Source organism: Leptonotus elevatus, chromosome 5 (genome assembly GCF_054856555.1).
Source record: "Leptonotus elevatus isolate MCC_2025b chromosome 5, RoL_Lele_1.0, whole genome shotgun sequence".
Lineage (NCBI taxonomy): Eukaryota > Metazoa > Chordata > Actinopteri > Syngnathiformes > Syngnathidae > Leptonotus > Leptonotus elevatus.
Window position 1 is genome coordinate 3,243,706 of NC_141243.1, and position 23,174 is coordinate 3,266,879.

The window sequence follows — 23,174 nt, forward strand, 5'->3', positions numbered from 1 at the left end:
CGTCAATAATCCACTTTTAATGCTTCAACTTGAGGTGGAGAAACAACATTAAAAACAGTATTACAGCTTTTTACACAATGTATTGGAATCAGTATTTTTTGATTTGAGGGGCGATTTGATTTGTCACAAATCTTACTAGTCATGTTTCGATGTTTTTACGTTAGCACGAGTCCTCATTTCGCAGTATCCTTCCTCGCAAGATATCATTCGTAAGTGTCGTCTTAAATGTTTGCTTTCTTTGCACAGCGTCTTTGTGGTTGTATTGCCGAGCCCAGAGCCAATTAAATATCAATTTGGAGCACCAAAACATTTGTCCTTTTTATTTGTTATTATTTAAAAAAAAAAAATAAAAAATAATAATAATAATTCTGAAGATGTAACAGGAACAGGAAACATGGGAATCAAAGCAATGATAATAGTAGCAAACTTGGAAAAATCCGTCATAAAACGAGGTACAACCCCGTATTGTATTTTGGACCCAAATACAAATCCGCAATAAGTGAACCTCAAAGTAGCGAGGGACCAGTTATAGGTCATAGAAACTTAAGGGACTCCCCAGGGAATGTCTTTGTTTACCCACGGATAAACGGGGGTGGGGGACATGAAAAGCAATAACAAAAACCAAAAAAAAGCAACACCTGTTGGAACCGGTCGATAACGAGAAAAGAGGGCGCAAAAAGCAACAACATTGAAACCTGGACATAGACACGGGAAGAGAGAGCAAAAGACACATTTAAGAATTAATACAAAATGAAATTCCCCTCAAATGCCCTGAGGCGGGACAAGAGAAACAAAAGTCAGAGTCGGTTCATATAAATAATGAATCAGGGCACTTGTCAGTTCACTGTGAAATATTAACAATAACATTTTGTTTAGTTTTCTATCAAGCACCTTTTTATACTGCTGCTAAATTAAATATTTTCAATTTTCTACCTTTGCCGAGCCACGACAGGCAGGATGCCACCTGTCCGACACTCGTCTTCGCTTCGAACTTGAATGTTGACGGGAACACAGTGGCTGCACTATTCCGTATCAGAACGCCATCTGGCGCGAGCTTCGTCTTCCCCCCGCCCTCCCCCCGAGCTATCTATCGCTCGCGCGCATTTCACGCCGTCGCAACACCGGAGGGCCGGCACATCAAAACGGCTTTTCTCATTCTTCTCCCCTCCTGCCCAAGCTTGGCTAAGATAATTCCCGCGGTCTCCCCAAGCCTTTTGAAGCAGCGGTCCCTCTGTTGGCACAACCGCCAATCGGAAGTTAATCCTCGTCTGAGCACCCCGCCGGACATGTCAGCTGCAGGAAAAAAAATTAAATAAAGGCAGGTCATGGCAGCCGGAATTTTCTCCGAAAGAGGCCAGGTGCTCCTGATGCGGTTTTGCAACGGCCCCCCCTCCTCCCCTCCGATGGCACCCTCGTCTTGCACAACTTAAAAGCAAGCGCGGGAAAATGCTTTTGTCTCCGTGGGGAAAATTCCGGGGTTCACTATCAGTTTAACGCATGGTCGAGAAAAGGGATGACCGCACGTTGGTTTGATCTCAAATTACATCCATCGATTACGCTGTCAAGCGCTGTAAAAATGTGACTTTGAAATTCTTGCATCTCTTTGGAATGTTGATTTTCTTGAGTTCTTAGAAATGTTTTTTTTCCCCCTCATCCAACAGATTATCTACATTTCTCAGTGACTTAGCAAATTCAAAATTCTAGTTCGTACGTCCTCTTATGTATTTGGCCATCAAGCGTTTTTTAGTGTCCCCCGAGCCCAAGGTTCGAGCCGTCGTCCAGAGAAGCTTGGAACTTTTGGTTTCATCGCGCAGGTTGGAGTCCCGCCAACAGCGGAAATACTTTCTGGGACTGAAGTTTTTGGCGAGCCTTTATCAGGTTGAGGAGAGGTCGGAACGAGGATGCGGGGCGAACTCGCGGAGTGAGCTCTTCATCTTTTGACCTTGATGTGCTCGGCAGGAATTTCATGGCTGAAAGGGAGGCGGGATTAGAAAAAGCAGGTGATGCCATTGTCAAACGGGACCGTGTTGGCTTTGCGCTGTTCGGCTTCTGATCACACCGTTGATGCAGCTGCGCATTCGTCAACACGACCCTGAAAACGACAACATGACAGATACAGAATAGTTCATAGAAATTGAAAAATCAATGTTTTTTTTATACTATGACGCAACCGGTTTATACTTATAAACTCGCTTTGATAAAAGATTATTATTATTATTTTTTTTTAGCATTTAGCAAAGTGACAACGGTTTTTGTGACCCAATAGTTAAGGTGATGGAGCACCTTGGGTTTTCCTTGCGCAGGTTGGAAAACTGACAACAAATAATATATTTTTTTCTGTTTTTAGTTTAGAACTTTCTCCACATAATTTGTGGCCGAGAGGTTCGTTAAGGTGTTGGACTTCAAATCAATTGGATTCTTCCCGCACAAGTTTGTATCCTGCCGACAATCAAAGTACTCGAGTTACGACGCACGCGACCTACGTTGTTTCCAATTTACGGCGCCCGTGCCTCGTCCATCGCACCTTCTTTTTCGTTAATTTCCCACAGTAATCACGCCATTTTCAAGTTATTTAAAGATGTGTTGTTGTTACCTCCAGCAACGGACGTCCATCGAGCAGGTCGGCTCGCCATCAGGCGTCTCATATTTCCGTGTTTGAAATAGCTCCGCTCTGCCGTCCTCTAGCAATGAATGTCCGTGCGGAAACACGAAATATTGGTTCCGGGTAGCGCAAATGTTTTGAAAATTACTGTACAGTATTTTTGATATGAATATCGACTTTAACGTTGAAATCCGACTTCATTCGGAATTCGAGTTACATGGCTAGCATCGGAACTGCCTGGAACCTTTAGCTTGTGCTAATGTTAGCCCCAACCAAATGCATGCATCGCAGATTGTGATAAAACCACAGGAGATTTAGTGTGAGAAAAACCATAGAGCAGGAAACGGAACTTTCTACATTTTTGATTGAGTCCATACTTTTCTCCTAAAACAAACTCCATTGTCAGTGTCTTACTTTTGCTAATTTTGCGCTCGATTGGTTTCAGGATTTTTCTCAATTACGTTTTGTGTGGAAATTCAAAGCAATTACACAAGGCCAGACTTCAAAAGGACAAATTATTGAAGGCGGAGGTGCTACTTCTTGAATGGGGTGATGGCGCCTTTCTACCGCATTGCCAATTATTTGTCAGGGTGGTAACAGCGGGAGACATTTTCAACAAATTGCCACTGATAAAAAAAAATGTCCCTCAAAAGTCCCAGCAGAAGGTGAAGTGAAGCCAAACACAAGTTCATTCTGTGGCCTGCTCACATAGACATTAACTTTTATAAAAAACTTTTTTTTTCTATGACGTATGTCTTTGGTTAACTTTCTTTGGCTTTAACATTGATGACAATCTGTGCTAATAACGCTAAATATAAACATGAGTTCAAGTCCCATCACCTCAACCAACCTCTGATAGCATAATTGAATGCTAACGTTAGCATCAAAGCTAAGAGTAGCCCAAAGTCACACACCGTAACATGAATCCTGCCAACAAGGTAAGAATTTTCTGCAACGTCACATTATAGCTTGTATCTTTTTGGGTACTATTGTTAACGAACCGACGGAGCTTATAGCAACAATCCATTAGGTCACATTTCATCAAAATTCTTCCCGTCGGTCATGACAACCTGCGCTATGTCTCTAAATGCTAATTTTAGCATCACCGCCACTAATTCAAAAAAGGAACAAGCCAAGAGGCAAAGGAAAATAAGCAGGAGGAAACATTTCCACTTGGGAACGCGGCGCATGTAATGGAATTCACAGCGTGTTCATTCTTCAGACTTGTGATCAAAACCAAACACGTTTTCATTATTTGACAATCATCGGTCATAAATGAGAAGTTTGCACGTCTCATTAGCAACAACAAATGTTAAATAGACAAAGACAATAACTAATTACAGTCTGCTCGGTCTGACTGTTTTTATTGCGACCGTGTTTAATTGTGTGTGCGCACCACAAATGTTTGCATCATATTTGAAGGCATGCATATAACATGCTACTTACTGTACCATATTTACACTCTATTTGATGACATTTTTCCATTGCTTGTGAATGTTTCTTTTGTCTATCCGCGCCCTGCGATGGTCTGGCGACCGCTCGTCCATAGTCAGCTGGGATAGGCTCCAGCCTACTCACGAGCCCAATGAGGCTAAATGGTGTAAAAGATGGATTTCCTTCCTTAATTACAATTCAAGCGGAGGCTCTTCTTCTCGTTCCTCTTCGGGGATCGTGCGGTATCCAGCTAAAGCCTCTTCAAAACCCACCGGGTCTCCATTTTGATCTGGTAATGATGATCCAGCAGTCTCCCACGGAACGCTGACACGGAGACGAGGGCTCCCTGCCGCCACGGCTGCTTTAATGTTGATTGCCTCGCTGGGCTTTTTTTTGTTTGTTGGAAAGTCCAAATTAAAATGGATTATATTGGATATTTTGCTCTCATTAAATTAATGACTTGTCTCGTAAAAAAAATAATAAAAAAAAAACTCGCACACAAGGCTGGAGTAAGTCCACACGCTCCTGTGAAAATGAGTCATAAGAGGTGCATAGAACTTGTTAACGTTAAGAGTATCTCTAAACAAGTAATGGGCATTAAGCAAAGTTCTGGAGAATTCTCTTTGTTGTCAGAAAGATTCACAACTTCCAGTCCGTTGTTTTTGCCACTTGGTCTCACGACAACCCGTATTGGTAACATCGCTATCAATGCTAGCACTAAAGTTTCTAAAGACAAATAAAAGACGAAGTTCCAGACAATTCCTGGGGAGACACGGGGAGAATCCATCTCATTCAAAGTCCATCTCTTGAACCAGGACAACCTGATTTTTTTGTTTTTGGTATGCTAACATTTGTGTCAATGCTAACACTTTACAAACACAAAGTTAGGAACATTTTGTCAGCAGGATTCAAACATGCAGACTGAGAACCCAAATGATTTTTACTCTTAGTCACCGTAAACATTTAGCCTATCCACGGCCAATAAGCAAAACTTCTCTCAATGCTAACATTAGCATAAATGCACAAACGTATGGAAGTGAAATACAACACAGTTATGTTGTTGGCGGGATTCAAATTCATTGCCCTAAACATGCCAACATTAGCATTAGCAAAGTAGTACAAACCAATGTACTAGCGAAAGTGCCAGAAAATTCTTGGGGAGACGTGAGGAACATCATTAGCATTAGCATTAGCAAAGTACTAGCACGACCAGCAGGGATTTCAAGTCTATCACCTTAACACTCAGCAACAACAACCCACGAGGAACTTTTTGATGCTAACATTAGCATTAATGTTAGCACTTATGTAATAGAAGTAAAACTGATCAGCCAAAAATGCAACGTTGCAGAAAAGTTGTCCGCAGTATTCGAACCCGTGGATTTAACGTCCCATCACGTTAACCATTCGGCTAACTGGACTTTCTATACTTCAACTTTAGCGTCAATGCTACAACTAACTGAAGTGCAGAAGCCATGACGCCAAATCTCAACAGGTGTGCCAAAAATGTGCCAATTCAAGCCCCGGAGAACTGCTGACAAAGCGACCGCTCCCCGCCAACATCTCGGCTGTTAGATCCAATTAACGGCTTGTTTGGAACCGGAGCGGATGTCTTTACAGCCCCCAGCCGCCAATTCGCACATGGAAGCTCAGCATTTCCAGCGTGTGATGGATGCGCTCCTCTTTTAAGTTTGCTACATTTGTCATCTGTTTTGTCTTCACAGCCATCAGAAAAATATTCCCCAGCACGAGAGACTTGAAAGCAATTTCTTCTTGTGACAATACGTTTTGCACACAATGTTCTTGACCCTCTTTCATTTATGACTTATCATGAGACCTTTTCACACTGCACTCGGTTTTATGGCCACGGAGAAGCGCAAAAGTACGACAGCGCCCCCTGGTTTAGCCTGCCCGTATTTGGAAGCGCTTGTGCAGCAGCCGACCACGAAGTAACAGCGAGGTTGGTCGAGTGCTGGGTATCGATTCGATTTCCATTCACACAAGAGTTTGATTCGATTTCGATTTTTCCTGATTCCATTCGATTCACTTCCGTTTAATCCGCTATCGATTAATTATGGAACATCAATTCTTCTTAAATGTGAAGGACATGATAACAATTAGGCAGTAACTGGTGAAATGATTTAGTTTATTATTCTAATTCAATCATTACAAAAATAAGCTAAAAATATTCTGAATTGTCTTAAAGTGCATGTCTTCCATAAATGTAAGAAAATACTTTTAAATTCATGTGAACGGTAAATTTCAAGAAAACCGTAAGATACAAAAAAAAATTCATGGTTTTATAAATCGAAAATGGATTCAATATCAATTATTTGATTTTTTAAAACCCAGCCCTAGTTAACACAACGGTGCTAAGTGCAGTGTGAAAAGGCGTTCATTTGAAAGCATAACTATAAAGTTTTTTTTTTTTTTTGTGCGTTTATGACATTTTTAAAGAAACACACAACACAGTGTGAGATTTTTCTTTTCTTGTCTTGTAAGGAGTCCAAATTGATCTGACGGTGCAACAGCGCCACATGGGGGCCACTAATTCCGACAGCTTTTATTGCTCTTTCCACTGCGCTGCTGCTTTTCAACATTGCGCGTTGGGCCGACAATGACCGGTTGGCAAAAAGTCAGCGGGGCGGCGAGCCTCCATTAGAGCGCCTCAGAGGCAAACATCAGCGCAAGGCATAAAATGCATTTTCATGGATTTGGGAGCTGAACGAGAAGTAGAAGCTGCATTTTACTAGCCGGTGGCATTTTTGATTTGACTTTGAAGTGGGCTTGAAGTGGGCTTAAGTGTATTCGGGTGTACAATGTATCTTAATGCGACGTTATACGTTTATGATTTTGTTTTCGTAAGAATTTTTTTTTATCAACTTATTGATGATTTTTAATGTCGCCACTTTTTTTTATTGTCATTTCAGAATTTGTTTAACATTGTGACTATTGTAATTCTTGTAACATGCCAATTCATTTGTTAATCGGAAGTTACGATGTTTTCGCAACGTTGCAGCTTTTGTCATTTACTTGACAATTTTTGCAACTTTTTCTCGTAAACTTGATTCTTTCAATATTATAATTTTGTTTTCTCGCAGTCAACTAGTGCTCGTAACTTTTCTCGTAATATACGACTTTATTTTCGTAACCCAGCATTTTTCTTACGAGCACTATTTATGTAACGACTTTTTCAAATTTTAATTACTTTTGTGTTCGTGACTTTTCTTTCGCGTAGATGATTTTATTCTTGTAACGTAACTACTTTTTTTGGGCCTAATTTATGATTGATGTAACTTTTCTTGGAAAATGCATCTTTTTTTCGTGTCATTTACAACTTCTCAAAACTTGTTCATGTAACAGTTACTTTTTTTTCTATATAATTTTGATAACATCAAGTATTTTCTCACGTGATTTGCATTTGTTTTTGTGTTGACTTTTTCCAGTAATTTTGTAACATCCGAATTATATTATCATTGACTTTATTCTCGTAACATTACCACTTTTTTTTCAAAAGTTCTTTATTTTTATTTTTTTATATGCTGATGACCTGCTACTTTAGTCGAATTTTTTAAAAGTGTCTTTTATACTTTAAATTAAGATTACAGGACTTTTTTTTGTTTTTGATTTTCTAACAATGTTTTTCTTTTTTTCCTTGACGTCGACCGTTATCTTTTTTTTGTATATTACAATATTACGCCTTTCTTGTCATTTCCAAATTACCAATTATTTCCTTCTTAAGACGATGAATTTCCCCCCCAATAATTTTCCGTTTTCTATCCTTAATATAACAGATTTCTTGTAATTGAGGATGCTACTACATTTCTCTTGCCAAACTTTGTCATTGCCAAAAATGTACCTTTTAAAACGTTATTAGCTGTATTTCAATAATTTGGTAATATACAGTATAGTTAATGATAATCATATTAAGAAAAATATAACTTATTTGACTGTAGAGTTTGATCAACCTCCTGTCTTTTAATATGCAAATGAGACCTTGTTAGCCTAATTGAATCAGCAGCCAGCAAAGCTATTAGCACGCCTCCAGGCAAATAAATGGCTTCCGGGCAGCTCAAGGAGGGGCTGAAAGTGTGTGTGCGGGAGGGGGTCCCCATTCAGGATATGACAAGCATCTTTAATTTATGTCAATCATTCCCGGCGCCACCTTCAAATGGAATGCCCCATCTTTTAGCCGGCGAGGATTTTTTATTGCCCGACGACAAAGAGCATCGCTGACCCCACGGGGTGCGACGCGGGCCATTGTGACCTGCCTGGTAAAGACGTTACGAGTCATTGTGTCGGGACGAGAAAGAGCCAAAAGACAACATTCCGGATTGCGCCCCCCCCCCCCCCCCCCCGCTCCATTTTTATGCGCCGGCGGGGGCTCGGCTTGATCGTCAATCTGGAGACGACCTGCTTTGAGTTCTCACTCACTTTACGTAACTTCCTGTCTATATTTTCTGAAATTCTACAATTTGACAATAATAATAAACCAGTCTTACTGCTACTTCACGTAACATCTTATCTTCTTCTCTCGAAAAGAAACGTAAACACAAGTAAAATGGTTAAACTCACTTCACGTAACTTTAGCATACATTTTGCGTAAATGTGACGGCAGAGTTTTACTGCTTTGAAAACAGTTTTTTGTGTACATTTGACAAGTGTGCTCTGAATGCGAGCTGCTCTCTTTACGTAGCTTTCTGGCTATATTCTCTTGATATAAAAACAATTATAAATCAGTTGGACATTACTTTGTCAACAAGTTATGCTGAACAAGCAAGCGAGCAAGTCCGCTTGCTTCATGTGCATATTTTCTTCTTCTACACTTTAACACACCTTGTTGTGCGCCAAGCTAGCTAGCTAGCTAGCCACCTATCTCTTGCTAGCTAGTTATCTAGCTATCTTGCTAGCTGGCGACTCTATCTATCTAAATCATCCTATGGCTTGCTCTCACGTGGTATATCCCAGATTGCCTTTCCTACAAAAAAGGTTTTGGTTTAGTCCAACCCAGGAACTGCCGCTGGATCGCCAAGAAAAAGGACACCTCAAATTTTCTGGTAAGTTCATGTTGATCATTATTGTTAATTGTTATTATTATTATATTTAAAAGTTGTTGTTTTTTTTCTTTTCTTAAATGCTATCTGAACATAGCACCGATTACCTACTTACTGATGCCATGGACTTTGTAGAAACATGATTCAGCCTAGCGCACGCTTTAGCCTAGCTAGCACGTGCATTATCTTAGCACCAAGCTTTAGCCTAGCACGCCAGTTGTCATTTACAACTGCTGAGTCCATCTACTGCACATGTGTACGCTCCTCCATATTTACCCACCTGTTTACTTCCTACACACTCGTCTTACTCACCTACCAGCCAATCTCGTACCTACTTTAGCCTACCACCATCTTTTTACCTACCAATTTGTCTACTTCTCTACTATCTATCCACTTTTCTACCAACTTACCTCCTTAATTAACTAGCACGGCGGACCCAGCAGATTTGTGGTTTTGGCAACCAGAATTCATCTATTTCAACATATTTTAAAAATATATATAGATTTTATTTTGAATTTTTGTAATTTCTTCTGGGAGCCCACCCTATTTTTTTTAATGGAAAATGCTGATTACAATCCTTTTGGGGGTATAAAATAAATCAATGTAAAAAAAAAGATTGGTAGCAATTATAGGCCAGCCTACAAATAGCAAAACTCCGTGGGGTTCCGCTGTATGTGTTTTCCCACCAAGTACTTACCCGCCAACCAGCCTCCGCTTCCTAAAAACCTACCAAGCGACCTGAGGCGAATCGAACAAGGGCGTTTGGATGAAAGACGTGGCATCTCCCTGTGATCTGGAGGTCGCATTCATCTTGCGCCCGTGGACAAAGTGAGAGCTCAGATGTGGAAAATGACAGCGACAAAGGCGACTGACGTGCTGAGACGGGTCGCACTTCCTGTCATGGCAAGTAATTGGCGGGAGGCCTCGCCTCATGTTCACACGCTGACTCGCGCCTGGCTTGGAAATCAAATTTTCACCTCTGGAATAACAGGAATCTTTTTTTTTTTTTTTTTTGGGTGCAATTTGTCATGAGTAACTGGCACGAATGAACGAATGATTGTGTCAGACATGACGTGCATATTCTTCAGTTGGGCTATTTTGTTTTACTTGAATAATTATTTATTTCTATTGTGCAAGAAGCCAGATGACATGACGACATCGTTTTACATGCCGGGCCAGTTATACAGTGCAATGAAATATTGTGGTCCCCTCCATCATGAAAGTTGCCTATCTAAGACTGTCCTCGTAGGGGTGTGCACACTTGTGCAACCATATCATTTACATTCATTTTTATTACCATCTTGAAAGTGGGTGGGGGAGGGGGGGCGTTTTACAGGTTATAGCTCCCACCATATTTGTTGAAAAAGTTTTGCAATTATTATAATATTGTAATCACCAAAACCTGATTGTGCGTGTGAAGTGAACGGGGTGGGTGGCTGGCTGTGGTGACGTCACGCAGGGCCGGACTTATTTGGTTTATTAGCTTTGAGCAGGCAAGCAGGCAGGCAAGCAGGTCGCGCAGCTGTGCAGCGGCCGAGACGTGAGCGGCGGCGGAGCCACGGAAACTTTTCATTGACAAAGTGACCCACCAAAAAAAAAGTCACGCAACTCGCCTCACCACACTCTTTGCGCCACTTACAAAAAAAACAAGACAGAAGCAAGGTTTTGCTGCACATCCCATCTTTGTTTTCTTTTCTTTTTTTTTTGTGTGGATAAACTTGATTTCTTATGATTTCCTTGACAAGACTCGTGATGGCCGCGCTGTCATCCGCCGTTTTGGTGCTGGTGGGATTTATCGCGACTTCAGCCGCCAAGGTAACAACTTTGATGGTAAAATGTCTTCTTTTTATTTTTTTAAAAAACGTTTTGAAGGTCAAAACTGAAGTGCGACTGACTGGAGGGGAGAGTGGGGGGGGAAATTGCGTGCACGTTTGACTCCCTTAAATGCGCGCACTGTGTAAGATGTTGACACACACTCCACACACACACACACACACTATCCTGTTACATAACCTTTACAATAAAGCCATTTTTTGTTAATTTTCACAAAGTTGCACGTTTCTCTCGTCCTGCTGCATATTTGTGTATTTTTAAATGAATTCCTCCCTTTGTCTTGCAGGCTGGTGAAGATGATCGAGAAGGTGAGTTTCAATGAAAAAGTGGGAAGGGAGTGGGGAGCAATTAAGGGGGGGGGGGGCTGCTCGATGTGTGTACACTACACACACACACACACACACACACCCCCACACACACACACACACCAATATGCACACATGCTGGTAGACTCCAGTGGAGGGAAGTATTAAAGTACAGGAGCGCTTTGAGATGCAGGTGACCCGACTTCTGCGCTTTTTAAGATATGGTTTTTGTTGTTGATTTATTTTTTTGTTTATTATTGAAGTTTATTGTCAGATAAAACATTAAAAACAAGGAAAATTGTAAACAAACATAAGTTGGCCTTTTAGCTCAATTCTAACTACAATGCCTTTTAGCCGTTTAGCTTAATGCTAACTACAATGCGCCACAGTCTCGCTAATGATTAGCATCACAGTGGCAAATCTTAAGAGCATTTAAACATCATTCACAAGTAACCAAGCTTAGTAAAGTATAGTTAACAAAAGCTACTGAAATCACTAAAATTGAGAAAAACAAACTTTTTTTTTTTTGTTAGCGCAATAAAATGAATACGCTAGCCAACTCCTCGAGCGCTTGTGAGTTTATTAGCTTTGGCACTAACTGGCATGCTGAATAGTCAGCGCCACTCTTAAGGCTGTTTTTTTTCTTCTTCTCCACATGAAATAACTGCCACACAGATTTTTTTGTACAGTAAGTAACTATTTAGTTCTGCCGGTTGTAATTCCACTGTCAAACACTAGATGGCGGCCCACTTGTCTGACACAGTGTAAATTTGAAAGAAGAAAAAGAAGAATGAAAACAGGAAATATTTCAGGTCAGCATTGTTTTGCTGAATCTTACTGTCGCTCAAATTCTCTTTCATCCTGCTTTTTTTTGTACAGTTGTAGGTTCATTTTATAGCATACATCTTTGGGAATTATTACGGATTTATATTGTGAGATGATAAGTCAGTTTGGAAAAAGTGGGTTCCACACACACACACACGAGCATACACGCACTTTTGGTCTAGCGGTGCTTTGCTTGACAGGCTCCGTTAAGACAGGAAGTGCAAATTCCACCTCTGGATCCTCCACATCTGTTCTCCATCGGGAAGTTAAGCAAGAAGTTGAGCTTCGACACGGTCCGTGCCGTACCTCCTTATCTCCCCCCTAAGCCCTCTTACGCTAACACTTGACCTCTGTTTGCCTACTTTCCGTTTCGCAAGTTTAAAAAAAGGACATCGGTCCCACCGCAAGTGTTGCTGTGACTCATGTGTACGCAATTGCCGGTACGCTGCGTTCAAGGACTGCCTGAGAAAGTGGGGATTGTTCTTTCGGGGGGAATGATAACAAAAAAAACATGGTCCTCGTTTGACGGCTGTTTATGCTTACTTTGTGGGAAGTGGTCCAAGCAAGGGTCAATCTGTGGCCATCCTGCAATGTTTTTTTCATTAGACAATCGAAAAATATACATACAATAAAAATCGCAATACAATTTTGAAAATCTTAGATGTCATATCCAATAAAAAGTTAACCGGGATAAATGTTTGACTTTATTGGCATATACAAATCAAAAATATTCTGTGTGGCAGTCACAGCACCCTAATTCATCGTAACATAAATAATTTACGAAATGATGCATTTAATGCGGGCAAGTTGTGTCTGAAAGACATTTAAAGACATTTGAAGTCTTACAGTCTGCTAAATATGTCACAACTCACAGGTAAAGACGTTTCTCGTTAGGACAAGAAAGGTTTTCGTTTTGGATGAGAAACTTTCTCGTCCTAGCGAGAAGATGAAACGCGGTATAAAAATGGCAAAATTAAAAAATGCTTGCTTGTAGCGTCTCTCGTCCCAAATGATGCATTCAAGCTTAGCAGCAGCGATTTTACAGCATCACAAAAGCAGCATAAAAATGAAAACAAAACCAAAACCAAAAATCATTCTTCTCTTGCATGCAATTTTTTTCATTCCCTGCACCCGTAAAGCAAATGTGCCCGTTGTGCTACTAATAAATTGTACCTTATCTTAGCGTGTCTGGCTCCAAATGATGCATTCAATGAAGCGTGGCGTTTATAGTTTCACAGTCAAAAATCTGCATAAAAATGAACAACAACAAAATCTGTCAGTGTCTCGTTTCCCAAATGATGCATTCAATGCGGCATGGAGTTTGAAGTATTCCGCTATAAAAATGCCCTTTGTGTCCATTTCGTCCATGTTTTTTGGTTTATTTTCACCCAGCTTTTCAGCACGTCCCGAGTTAATGTTGCAAACGTGTTAAAAAACAAACAAGTGAGTCTGACGACAGAGTGCTCAGTCTTCACCTCATAAAAGATCTTTGATGTTTTCAAAGCAGATGTTGTTTATTCTTTTGTTTACGGGTCAAGCGCTTCCCCGCTAAAATTCATGAATCGCAACAGCTGCATCTTCGTTCAAATGCCCTAAAAACGCAAACAAAACTCATCAATGCATTGTTTTCCTCTTTCTTAATCCCATTTATTGCTTTTAACAGGCTTGACATTTCTCCCGAGCGTGTAATTATAGCTTCACCAAAGACACCTGTTCGAATGGCCAAAACTTCCGCGTAATTACAAGGTCTCCAAATTAAACCTTAGCGTTTTTCTTTCCGACCCACCAATTTACACATTTTTTGCTTGTAAGTTGAGTCCAACTCTGACCTTGTGGAGTTTGCTACCCATCAAACTGTGCCATCGTGTTCCTCCAACACACAATGACCAAATCTCAAGTCCTACGGAATTTAGCCTCATCCATCTGTTTGGTATACCCGAGTCAAATTTAGGAGTAATTGGACAAATTCTCTCGGGAGTCGTTCATTTTTAACAGACTCTTGGAAATGGTCAAAATGAGCCGATATGTCTGCTTCAAACCAAAATGGAAGACTGTACCCCCATCCTGACTTTTAATTTTTTTTTTAATTTTTATGGTCTTTCCGTGACAATTAAGTTGACCAAATTTTATGTTGCTAAGTAAATTCTGGCTTCAGGGGCTGAATTGGAAAAAACAAAAAAACAACAACTACCACAGTGAGGTCAAAGTTTGTGTTTTTGCAGTTCCATTATAAACCACTCAAGTGCAATCTTCTGTAACGCCTCTCACGAGCGTTTGAATAAATGCGAGATGGCCAAACAAACTGCAAGAATAAACCAAGTCGGACCCCAAATACCGTCAACCAAATGCTGCCCTGCAAACGTAATCCGACGCAGTACCTGGACTGACCTGTGAGGTCTCTGAGAGGCAGGCATGCTTGCTGTTAGCTTAGCGGCTAACTTGAAACGTCTGTTCATTTGTGAAGAAGCCTGTTGGATTCAAAAAGACTAAAAACCAAAAAAACACAGTCCGGATTCTATGACTTAAATCACAAAGCTTTTGTTGACAGTAGTTAAGTAGCACCGAGATGGAATTTTTCGCCAACTCTTCTTTTGTAAAACACTTAACTCGAAATGCTCCCTTTTTGCAACCGGCATGGCAACCGCACCTCTATTAGTTAGTCACATGACTTGTACAGCACAGTTTTTACACTGGATATCCTTTATGACACAATCCTCCCGTTGGTCCGGGCTGTGGATCCAAAGGAGGCACTTGTCGGGAATCAAACCCACGTTCCAGTAAGTCTCTTACGTGAATGGCTTGGCACAGTTTTTCCTGATGCAACCCTTCCATTAGTTTGGGCGTAAGTACCGGCACTGGAGTGTGTTGGGGCACTGGCTAGGAATTGAACCCTCAAGACGTGCCACTACACTCCCAGCGCGGTGTGTCGTTGGTTCCACATGCTTTGTTTGGCACAGTTCTACATCGCAAGACTCACATTTGTCCCTTGGGACCCCCCTTGGACCTGAGATCCAAATTCTATGGGGGTCCATTTACAACCGTAGCACAAAAAGGATTCAGATGGGAAGAATCTGGCAGTACGTTCTCGTCTGGTTCTTTTTTGTCCATTGGGACTGGTGTAGTATGGAATATGGACCCACTTGGACCTGAGATCCAAATTCTATGGGGGTCCATTTACAACCGTAGCACAAAAAGGATTCAGATGGAAAGAACCTGGCGTTACGTTCTCGTCTGGTTTCTTTTTGACGAACCGGTCTTTTGATTTGTGTTGCAGATCAGCTGACGCGCCGTCTGAAGGAATACGGCCTGGTCACCCCTTTCAGCACCGACGCCCACGGACGCTTCCTGTCCCACCTGCTGTCGGCCACCCACAAGCAACGGGTCAGGAGGGAGGCGTCCACTACGCCGCCGCCGCCGACGCCGCCGCCGACTGATCACCAGCTCTTCTTCAACATCAGCGCCTTCGGCAAGGAGTTCCACCTGCGACTGCGGCCCAACAACCGGCTTGTGGCACCGGGGGCCACGGTGGAATGGCACAACAACAATGGCGACGGCGACGGCGACGGCTTGGGGACGGCAGGCGGAGCTTTCCAACCGTTCGCCAACAACGCGACCGGCAGAATAAGCTTGCTGAAGACGGACTGCACCTTCGTGGGCGACATCACGGACGTCCCCGGGGCCTCGGTTGCCATTAACAACTGCGACGGCCTGGTAAGTGTGCTGTTCAATGACCTTATCAACGGACCCGTTTTGAGGCGTCCGGAACCTCGGGACTTTTCTTTACGTCAGCATTTTTACAGCGCATTGTTCTCAAGAGGCCGTTTATACCGACGTTTGTTACGCTTGAGTGGCCATTAATCGGCGAAGGCCCCCCCCCGACCCCCTCGAAAAGGACCCCTTCCCAACATAAAACAGGAGTGGTCTTTTGTGCGGTCGGGCCAACCGGACCTCCCCGTCGCCCCTCGTAAAACACTCAAGTGATATTTAGAGAATGAATCGCCCATGCCCGGGATTCCATTTAGAGATTCCGGGGGAAAACAATGCTTAACATTAGAGATGTTAAGTCCCCACGGTCACCCTACTCCACCCCCCCCCCCCCCAAAAAAAAACCTGGTTAAGTACGTATCGTGGTTTTAAGGTGACAATACAAATCAAGTGAACAAAATGTATTCAAAGAAATACTTTTCAAAATAGTAAAAATAATATATAAGACTTAAAATATTTTCTTTTTAGAAAAGTGCAACATCATTATTATTATTATTATTTTTTAGGAACGCACCAAATCAGTCGTTTGTCTTCTTTTTAGGGAAGTGCAAACGGACAATTAGTTTTCTCGTTAGGAAAGTGCAAAAGTAATTGTGTAATTACTTTCAATAGTTTGTCTTCGATTCAGGAAAATGCGACAAAAGTGGTTTCGCTTCCTTTAAGGAAACATTATCATCAGTAGAGCTTGTCTTCTTTTCGGGGAAGCATAACAACAGTAGTCTTTTCATTAAAAGCTTAACGTCTTGGTACAGGAGAGAGAAACATTAGTAGTTTGTTTTCTGTTAAAGAAAGTTCCAAATCAATAGTGTTGCTTTTAGGAAATGCAACATCAGTAGTTTTTCTTTTTAGGAAAGCGCACCAGTAGTTCTTCCTTTTAATGAAATGTTATCTTAGCATCAATAGTTTTGTCTTCTATTTTAGGAAAGCACAACATCAAGTGTTTTGTCTTCCTTTGACAAAAGCACATCATTAGTTTGTCTTCTTTTCATGGAAGTTGAACATACGAAGGTCTTATCTTAAACTGAGCAGCTGTTCATTTTGTTGGACATCCTGCCAAAAACACGTGACATAACCGAGACGGTCCCGGCTGCAGTTTATTTGTTTATGGAATCATCTGAATAGATGCCAACTATTCAAGGAGAGTGAAAACGTGAATCTCGCCTGACAATAGTTGATCTTTGGTTTATTCAGGAACCGCCTGAGGACTAGCACGCTAACTTTTGACAGGAGTGAGCAACCAGGGTACACGCTTTGTCACTTTTTTTGCGCCGCCATTCGTCCTCGCGGAGCCGAGGCGGCGATAAGGAGCAACTGCTGTAAAATGAAAATGTTTTGCATGATTAGTCACATTTTCAAGTTGTACAAGCGGCCAAGCGGAAAAGGAATTGCTGCGGCAGATTTATGCTCTCCGTAAAGATAGCCGAGCAAACTGCATTCCTTTCGCTGTGTGGATTTTAGGTCTTGTCAACTGGGCAAAACTTGACCATAAGATGTCAAACTGGAGTGGATCGGTTCCATGCGTAAAAAGCAAACATCTATATATACTGTATGTATATATATATATATATATATATATATATATATGTGTGTATATATATATATATATATATATGTATATATATATATATATATATATATATATATATATATATATATATATATATATATGTATATATATATGTGTGTATATATATATATATGTGTGTATATATATATATATATGTGTATATATATATATATGTGTATATATATATATATATATGTGTATATATATATATATATATGTATATATGTGTATATATATATACACATATATATATATATATATATATATACGTATATATATATATATATATATGTGTATATATATATATGTATATATATATATATATATATATATATGTATATATATATGTGTGTATATATATATATATATATATATGTGTATATATATATGTGTATATATATATGTGTATATATATATATATGTGTATATATATACATATGTGTATATATATACATATATGTATACATATGTGTATATATATACATATATGTATACATATATATATATGTATGTATACATATATATGCATATATATATATATATGTGTATATATATACATATATATATGTATATATATATACACATATATATACATATATATATATATATATGAATCTCTGTGCCTTTTGTGTCTTTTATCACCCCACCCCCCCCCCCCCCCCCCCGCCCCCCACCTCTAACCGCTTACCATCCCTCTTTAAGCGCGACGGCCCGTCACAAAGCTGGCCTTTATGGTTTTGGCATCACAACGTATAGCGAGGCCGCGGCGTGAGAATGTGACAGACTTGACGGTGTGGGAGGACATTTTGTACGGATTCTTTTTCCGCAAGACTGAAACCGGCAGTATTGTTTGGGTTTGTTTTTGTGGGAAAATGGTGCGTCAGGTGCTGACAAACGCGGCTGTATTTAAAGATGTATACGCTGTGTGCTGTACACTGCGGGGAAGTTAATTTGTTCCGTGACCAAACTAGTAACTCAGCTCAATTCAATATACATACAATTCATATTATGCAAAAAACTGGTCATCTGCGGCACTCGTCAGTCGAGGTGCCGCTGTAGAGCGTTTCATTTTGAGCTCAACAGTTTGGATGCACCCCCGGTCCCCCCCCCCCCCCCCCCGCCACTTATCTGACATGCGCGGATGTTTGTGAAGCAAGCAGGAAAGACGGAGGCGCCGTTCCAAACGAGAGCATGACTGAAAATAGAAAATGAGCCTCTAAACTGCCTTTTGAAAACAGCCGTGAAATTGGCCCTCGACCTTCCCCGTTGGTCCCCGGCGGCGAAACCTTGTCGAGCCGCATTAGCCGTGTTTGCCATTTAGTCGATTGGATGTCCTTTTTTGCACATCTTGTCGCCTCCCGGCGTTTAGTCAAAGCGGCCATAAACATGCCAATTAAATTATAACCGCGCGTTCATGTTTGCAATGAATCCCCGACAGATTATCTCAGAGGCGGCACGTTCCCGACATTCACCTGATCCGCAATGACGACGTTCAGCGAACACTTCTGAATTTCTTTTTATCTGGTAAATTGCAGAAATCTAAATGTCTCATTAGCCGTGTTCATTAGCTCCAAAGTTCATCAGAAGTATGAGGACGAAAGATGCAGAATCATTACATTTTCATCACGCTCGCATTTTAATCACACTACTCAGTAAAAGTCGCTAAATGTTATGATATAAAAGCGACAGCTAGTTAGTTATCTTGGGCGCACACTACAGATATTAAAACAATAAAAAAGGATTATAATGAGCCTGCAGACTTTATCCAGTCTTAGCGGTGCCAAATCCAGGTCCAGAAAGAAAATCCTGCCACAGTTTGGCTTTAGCCTCAGGTGCTAGTTAGCTAGCTCCCTAGCTAGATCCCTAGCTAGCTTCCATGGTGCTCATTTACCTGATAAGGAGCTAGCTAGCTAGCTGCCACTAAGGACTAAAGCCAAACTGTGGCAGGGTTTTTACTTCCTGGACCTGGATTTGGCACCTCTGTCCGGTCCTAACGGGCTACAGTGCAGTTTCAAAGACGTAAGCTAGTTAGTTATCTTGGGCGCACACTACAGATATTAAAACAATAAAAGGATTATAATGAGCCTGCAGACTTTATCCAGTCTTAGCGGTGCCAAATCCAGGTCCAGAAAGCAAATCCTGCCACAGTTTGGCTTTAGCCTCAGGTGCTAGTTAGCTAGCTCCCTAGCTAGCTCCCATGGTGCTCATTTACCTGATAAGGAGCTAGCTAGCTAGCTAGCTGCCACTAGGGGCTAAAGCCAAACTGTGGCAGGGTTTTTACTTCCTGGACCTGGATTTGTCACCTCTGTCCGGTCCTAACGGGCTACAGTGCAGTCTCAAAGACGTAAGCTAGTTAGTTGTCTTGGGCGCACACTACAGATATTAAAACAATAAAATGACTATAATGAGCCTGCAGACTTTTCCCTCCTTTTTTAGCCTCAGGTGCTAGTTAGCTAGCTTCCTAGCTAGCTCCCATCTTGCTCGTTTACCTGCTAGGGAGCTAGCTAGCTAGCACTAGGGGCTAAAGCCAAACTGTGGCAGGGTTTTTACTTTCTGGAACTGGATTTGCCACCTCAGTCCTGTCTTAACTGGCTACAGTGCAGTCTCAAAGACATGAGAGCAATTTACTACGTTACCATCCCTACTGTAAAAACGGAAAAGGCTGGGGCTGCTTCGCTACATCCGACACGGATATCATGAACGTGTGCATGAAATCGGAAAGACTATCCAAGCTTTCTGGAGCAAAATATGAGGCCTACCGAGTATCAAAACGCTTGGTATCAGCAGTACTTTTCTTTGAAGCAGGCTAGAGGAAGCAGTTAATCAGTAGCGTGGTGGGAGTGTGCGCGTGTGTTTGTGTGTATCAGGAGAGGCGGGGTTGGGGGGGGGGGGTGCGGGGGCAAGGGGTCCGCACAGGATGTGATAGTTGTGCTTTTTTAATAGTGTTGTGGCAGTTAGCAGTCCAAGATCATTTGCTTGTGCTGCACTTCATCACGCTGAGAGCTGTGACACATGTGAAGCCCCCCCCCCCCTCACCCCCCCCCCCCCCACGTATAATTACAGTGCATACATTACTCAGTTTAATGATGGAGTTTATTTATTAGAAGGCTGAGTAATAATTTTTTATGTTAAATATGTGGCGGGCTAGTTTGATGATTAACTTTATTCATTTAAATGTTATGGTTGTTTATGGCGTTTAAAATGGAAGTCAACTCAAACATTTTCTTAACAATAATATGTTCTATGCACGGACTCGCCGGTATATATGAGTGGACTGTTAATAGAAACCAGAGGGCAGCCATCTTACGTTGCCACTTTTACTCACAACTTCACGGCTCAGCTTCAGAAAACAGGTGATCCGTGATTGGTTGTTACCTTTGCCCTTAGGCACTGTGATGTCATTTTCAGTCGACAGCATGTGACAAAATGGCCGCCATGAAAACAGGTATATTTTGCTGCTTAACTCATATTCCACAAATGAAGTATTAATCAGAATGCCGTGTTTAGGCTAGTGGGGGCACATACTATATATTGTTGTCAAGAAAGTTTTTGGGTTGCCTTCCATTAAATTTTTTTAAATAAATCCTAATTAAGTCCCAGCCATTTTCACTGAAGCAACTCCTGACTGTTTTACTGGATTTTGACTGATTTTGCATGGAACCTATCAAAAGAAAGATTAGAGTTTCCTCTTTTAATAGGGAAAAAAAAGGTAGATTTCTATGTGTTTCTGTTTTGCAGCAATGAGCGTTATAATTTGTCATCATTATTCACAAACCTGTTTAAAACTCTAGCAATAAAAAAACATAAATACGTTTTTGGGACTATAGCAATATTTAAAGTAGAACGTTTTTATACGTTTTTGGGAGCAAATGAGTTAATAGAAAGCTTAATTGTGAAAACGAATCATTAATTTTATTTTGTTTTGTGTAATTTCATCATTTAGGGATTGTAATAAACATAATAGATTCATTAAAAATATGTAGACGTGTTAAATATTTTTGCATAATTGTAATAATAATCATTTCATTAATATACATTTTTATTCTGTCCTTGTATGATTATAATTGTCATTATTAAATAACACAATTATTTTAATATTTAGAAATGCATGTACTATATATATATATTACGATAAATAATTTTGTAATTATATTCACAACGTTTTTTTTTTTTTTTTTTTAATTAGACATAGTTTAAATGATATTCAATAATGTTTCCTGGTGGAGTTGTGTCATAGTTGAACTTTCCCAGAGTTGATGTCACGTTGGGCTTCTTTAGCCAGCACAAGTTTGTGAAATGTTTATTGGACATATTTTTGTGGGATTTTTTATTTATTTATCGTGAAACCATTATTCGCTTTAAAAAAAAAGAAGTGTATTAGAGCTTTATTATAAAAAATGTTGGTGGCATGGAACTACGTTGAAGTGAGTTGAGTAGTCTTATAAAAGCGGTGCTTTGCCAGCATCTTGTGACATCTGTAGGCAATCAAAAAACATGATAACTAAATGAGCGATTTGCAGTGATTACTTAATTTGGCACACAATGCTGTTTCTAACATGCTTGATGAAGCCACAGCGTGATGTTGTTCCTCCCGTTGCGTCAGTGCCGAGAGTCGAGGGGCAGATGAAGCGTTTGGAGGAAGCGTGTCGCTCTTTGATGCGTTGCGCTCGCCCTGTGCGAGGTGTGTGTTTTGCGTGTGTTTCACGACGATTTAATTATAGCCAGCAGTCTTGTGAAGCGCACACTTCCTGTGTTTGCTACCTCAGTAGCGTAGTGGTTGAGTGGTGGTGGTGGGGGGGGGGGGGGGGGGGTTGTGTGTGTTGGGGGTGCTGGCAGGCTGACTGAAGAGCTTGAATCTGATGCAACAAATGCTGAGCTGTGTTTTTAATTTACTTGAATTGAATTTGTAGGAGGTCGCTGGCGGTGTCGTGGACTGTCCCGACTTTGATGCTATGGAGGCTGCCCAAATTAAAAATAAATGAAAGACTACATAAATAAATACATACATAAAAGTGAAAATAATTAATTAAAAATAATTTAAAAAATTGAATACAAAAAAATAAATATAAATGGAAATAGAAACACAAATATATATATATATATATATATATATATATATATATATATATATATATTCCTATTCCTAATAAGTAAAAATAAATAAAAAACAAAAAAACGAGATTAATAAAATAAAATATAAAAATAAATGTCGTAATAAATACAAAAATAAATATGTAAATAGAATTATATATCAATCAATCAATAAAAACGCTCTGCTCTCACATTTATTTATTTCATGCTTCAAACGCGCACAAAAACACCTGCTGTGATTTTTATTGAGCTTGTAAAATAGATCAAACGCATGTTTTTTTTGGTCGTAATGACAGTGATTGGTAAGGTTTGCGCACAGCTGCTCTTTTTGATCGTTAACATTGCAAATACAGTTGTCACCGTTAGGCAAAGGTGGAAAAAATACTCACACTGCACTTATGTTGAAGTACTTGTGTCATAAAAGACTGGTGAAAATAAGTAATGTTGGAGAAAGCAGTAAAGTAAAAGTATAAAATGACTGTCTGGAATGTACATAAATATTAAAGGAAAAATGAACATTTACCGTCAATTATACACAATACACGAGGGGCGTATCGAAAACCAATTCAAATCGGAAAATCAGTTTTGATTTAAAAGATGCGAGTGCATTGAATTGAACCAAATGAATAGAATCAACTTTAAAAACAGCATCACACCACATACACACCCCTAATATATATATATATATATATATATTTTTT

General features: G+C 40.4%; 1 protein-coding gene across 2 annotated transcripts in view; it reads left to right on the plus strand.

Annotated features, from left to right (window-relative positions):
- Window positions 1-10,587: 10,587 nt before the first annotated feature.
- The window catches only part of adamts3 (ADAM metallopeptidase with thrombospondin type 1 motif, 3), a 95,441-nt gene continuing 82,854 nt past the window's right edge, over window positions 10,588-23,174 (plus strand). For both annotated transcript variants that reach the window (XM_086076229.1, XM_086076230.1), the window contains exons 1-3: window positions 10,588-10,902; window positions 11,207-11,228; window positions 15,325-15,761. In XM_086076229.1, the coding sequence (XP_085932355.1) occupies window positions 10,816-10,902; window positions 11,207-11,228; window positions 15,325-15,761 (546 nt within the window). In that variant the 5' untranslated portion in view covers window positions 10,588-10,815. The remainder of the gene's footprint in view (window positions 10,903-11,206; window positions 11,229-15,324; window positions 15,762-23,174) is intronic.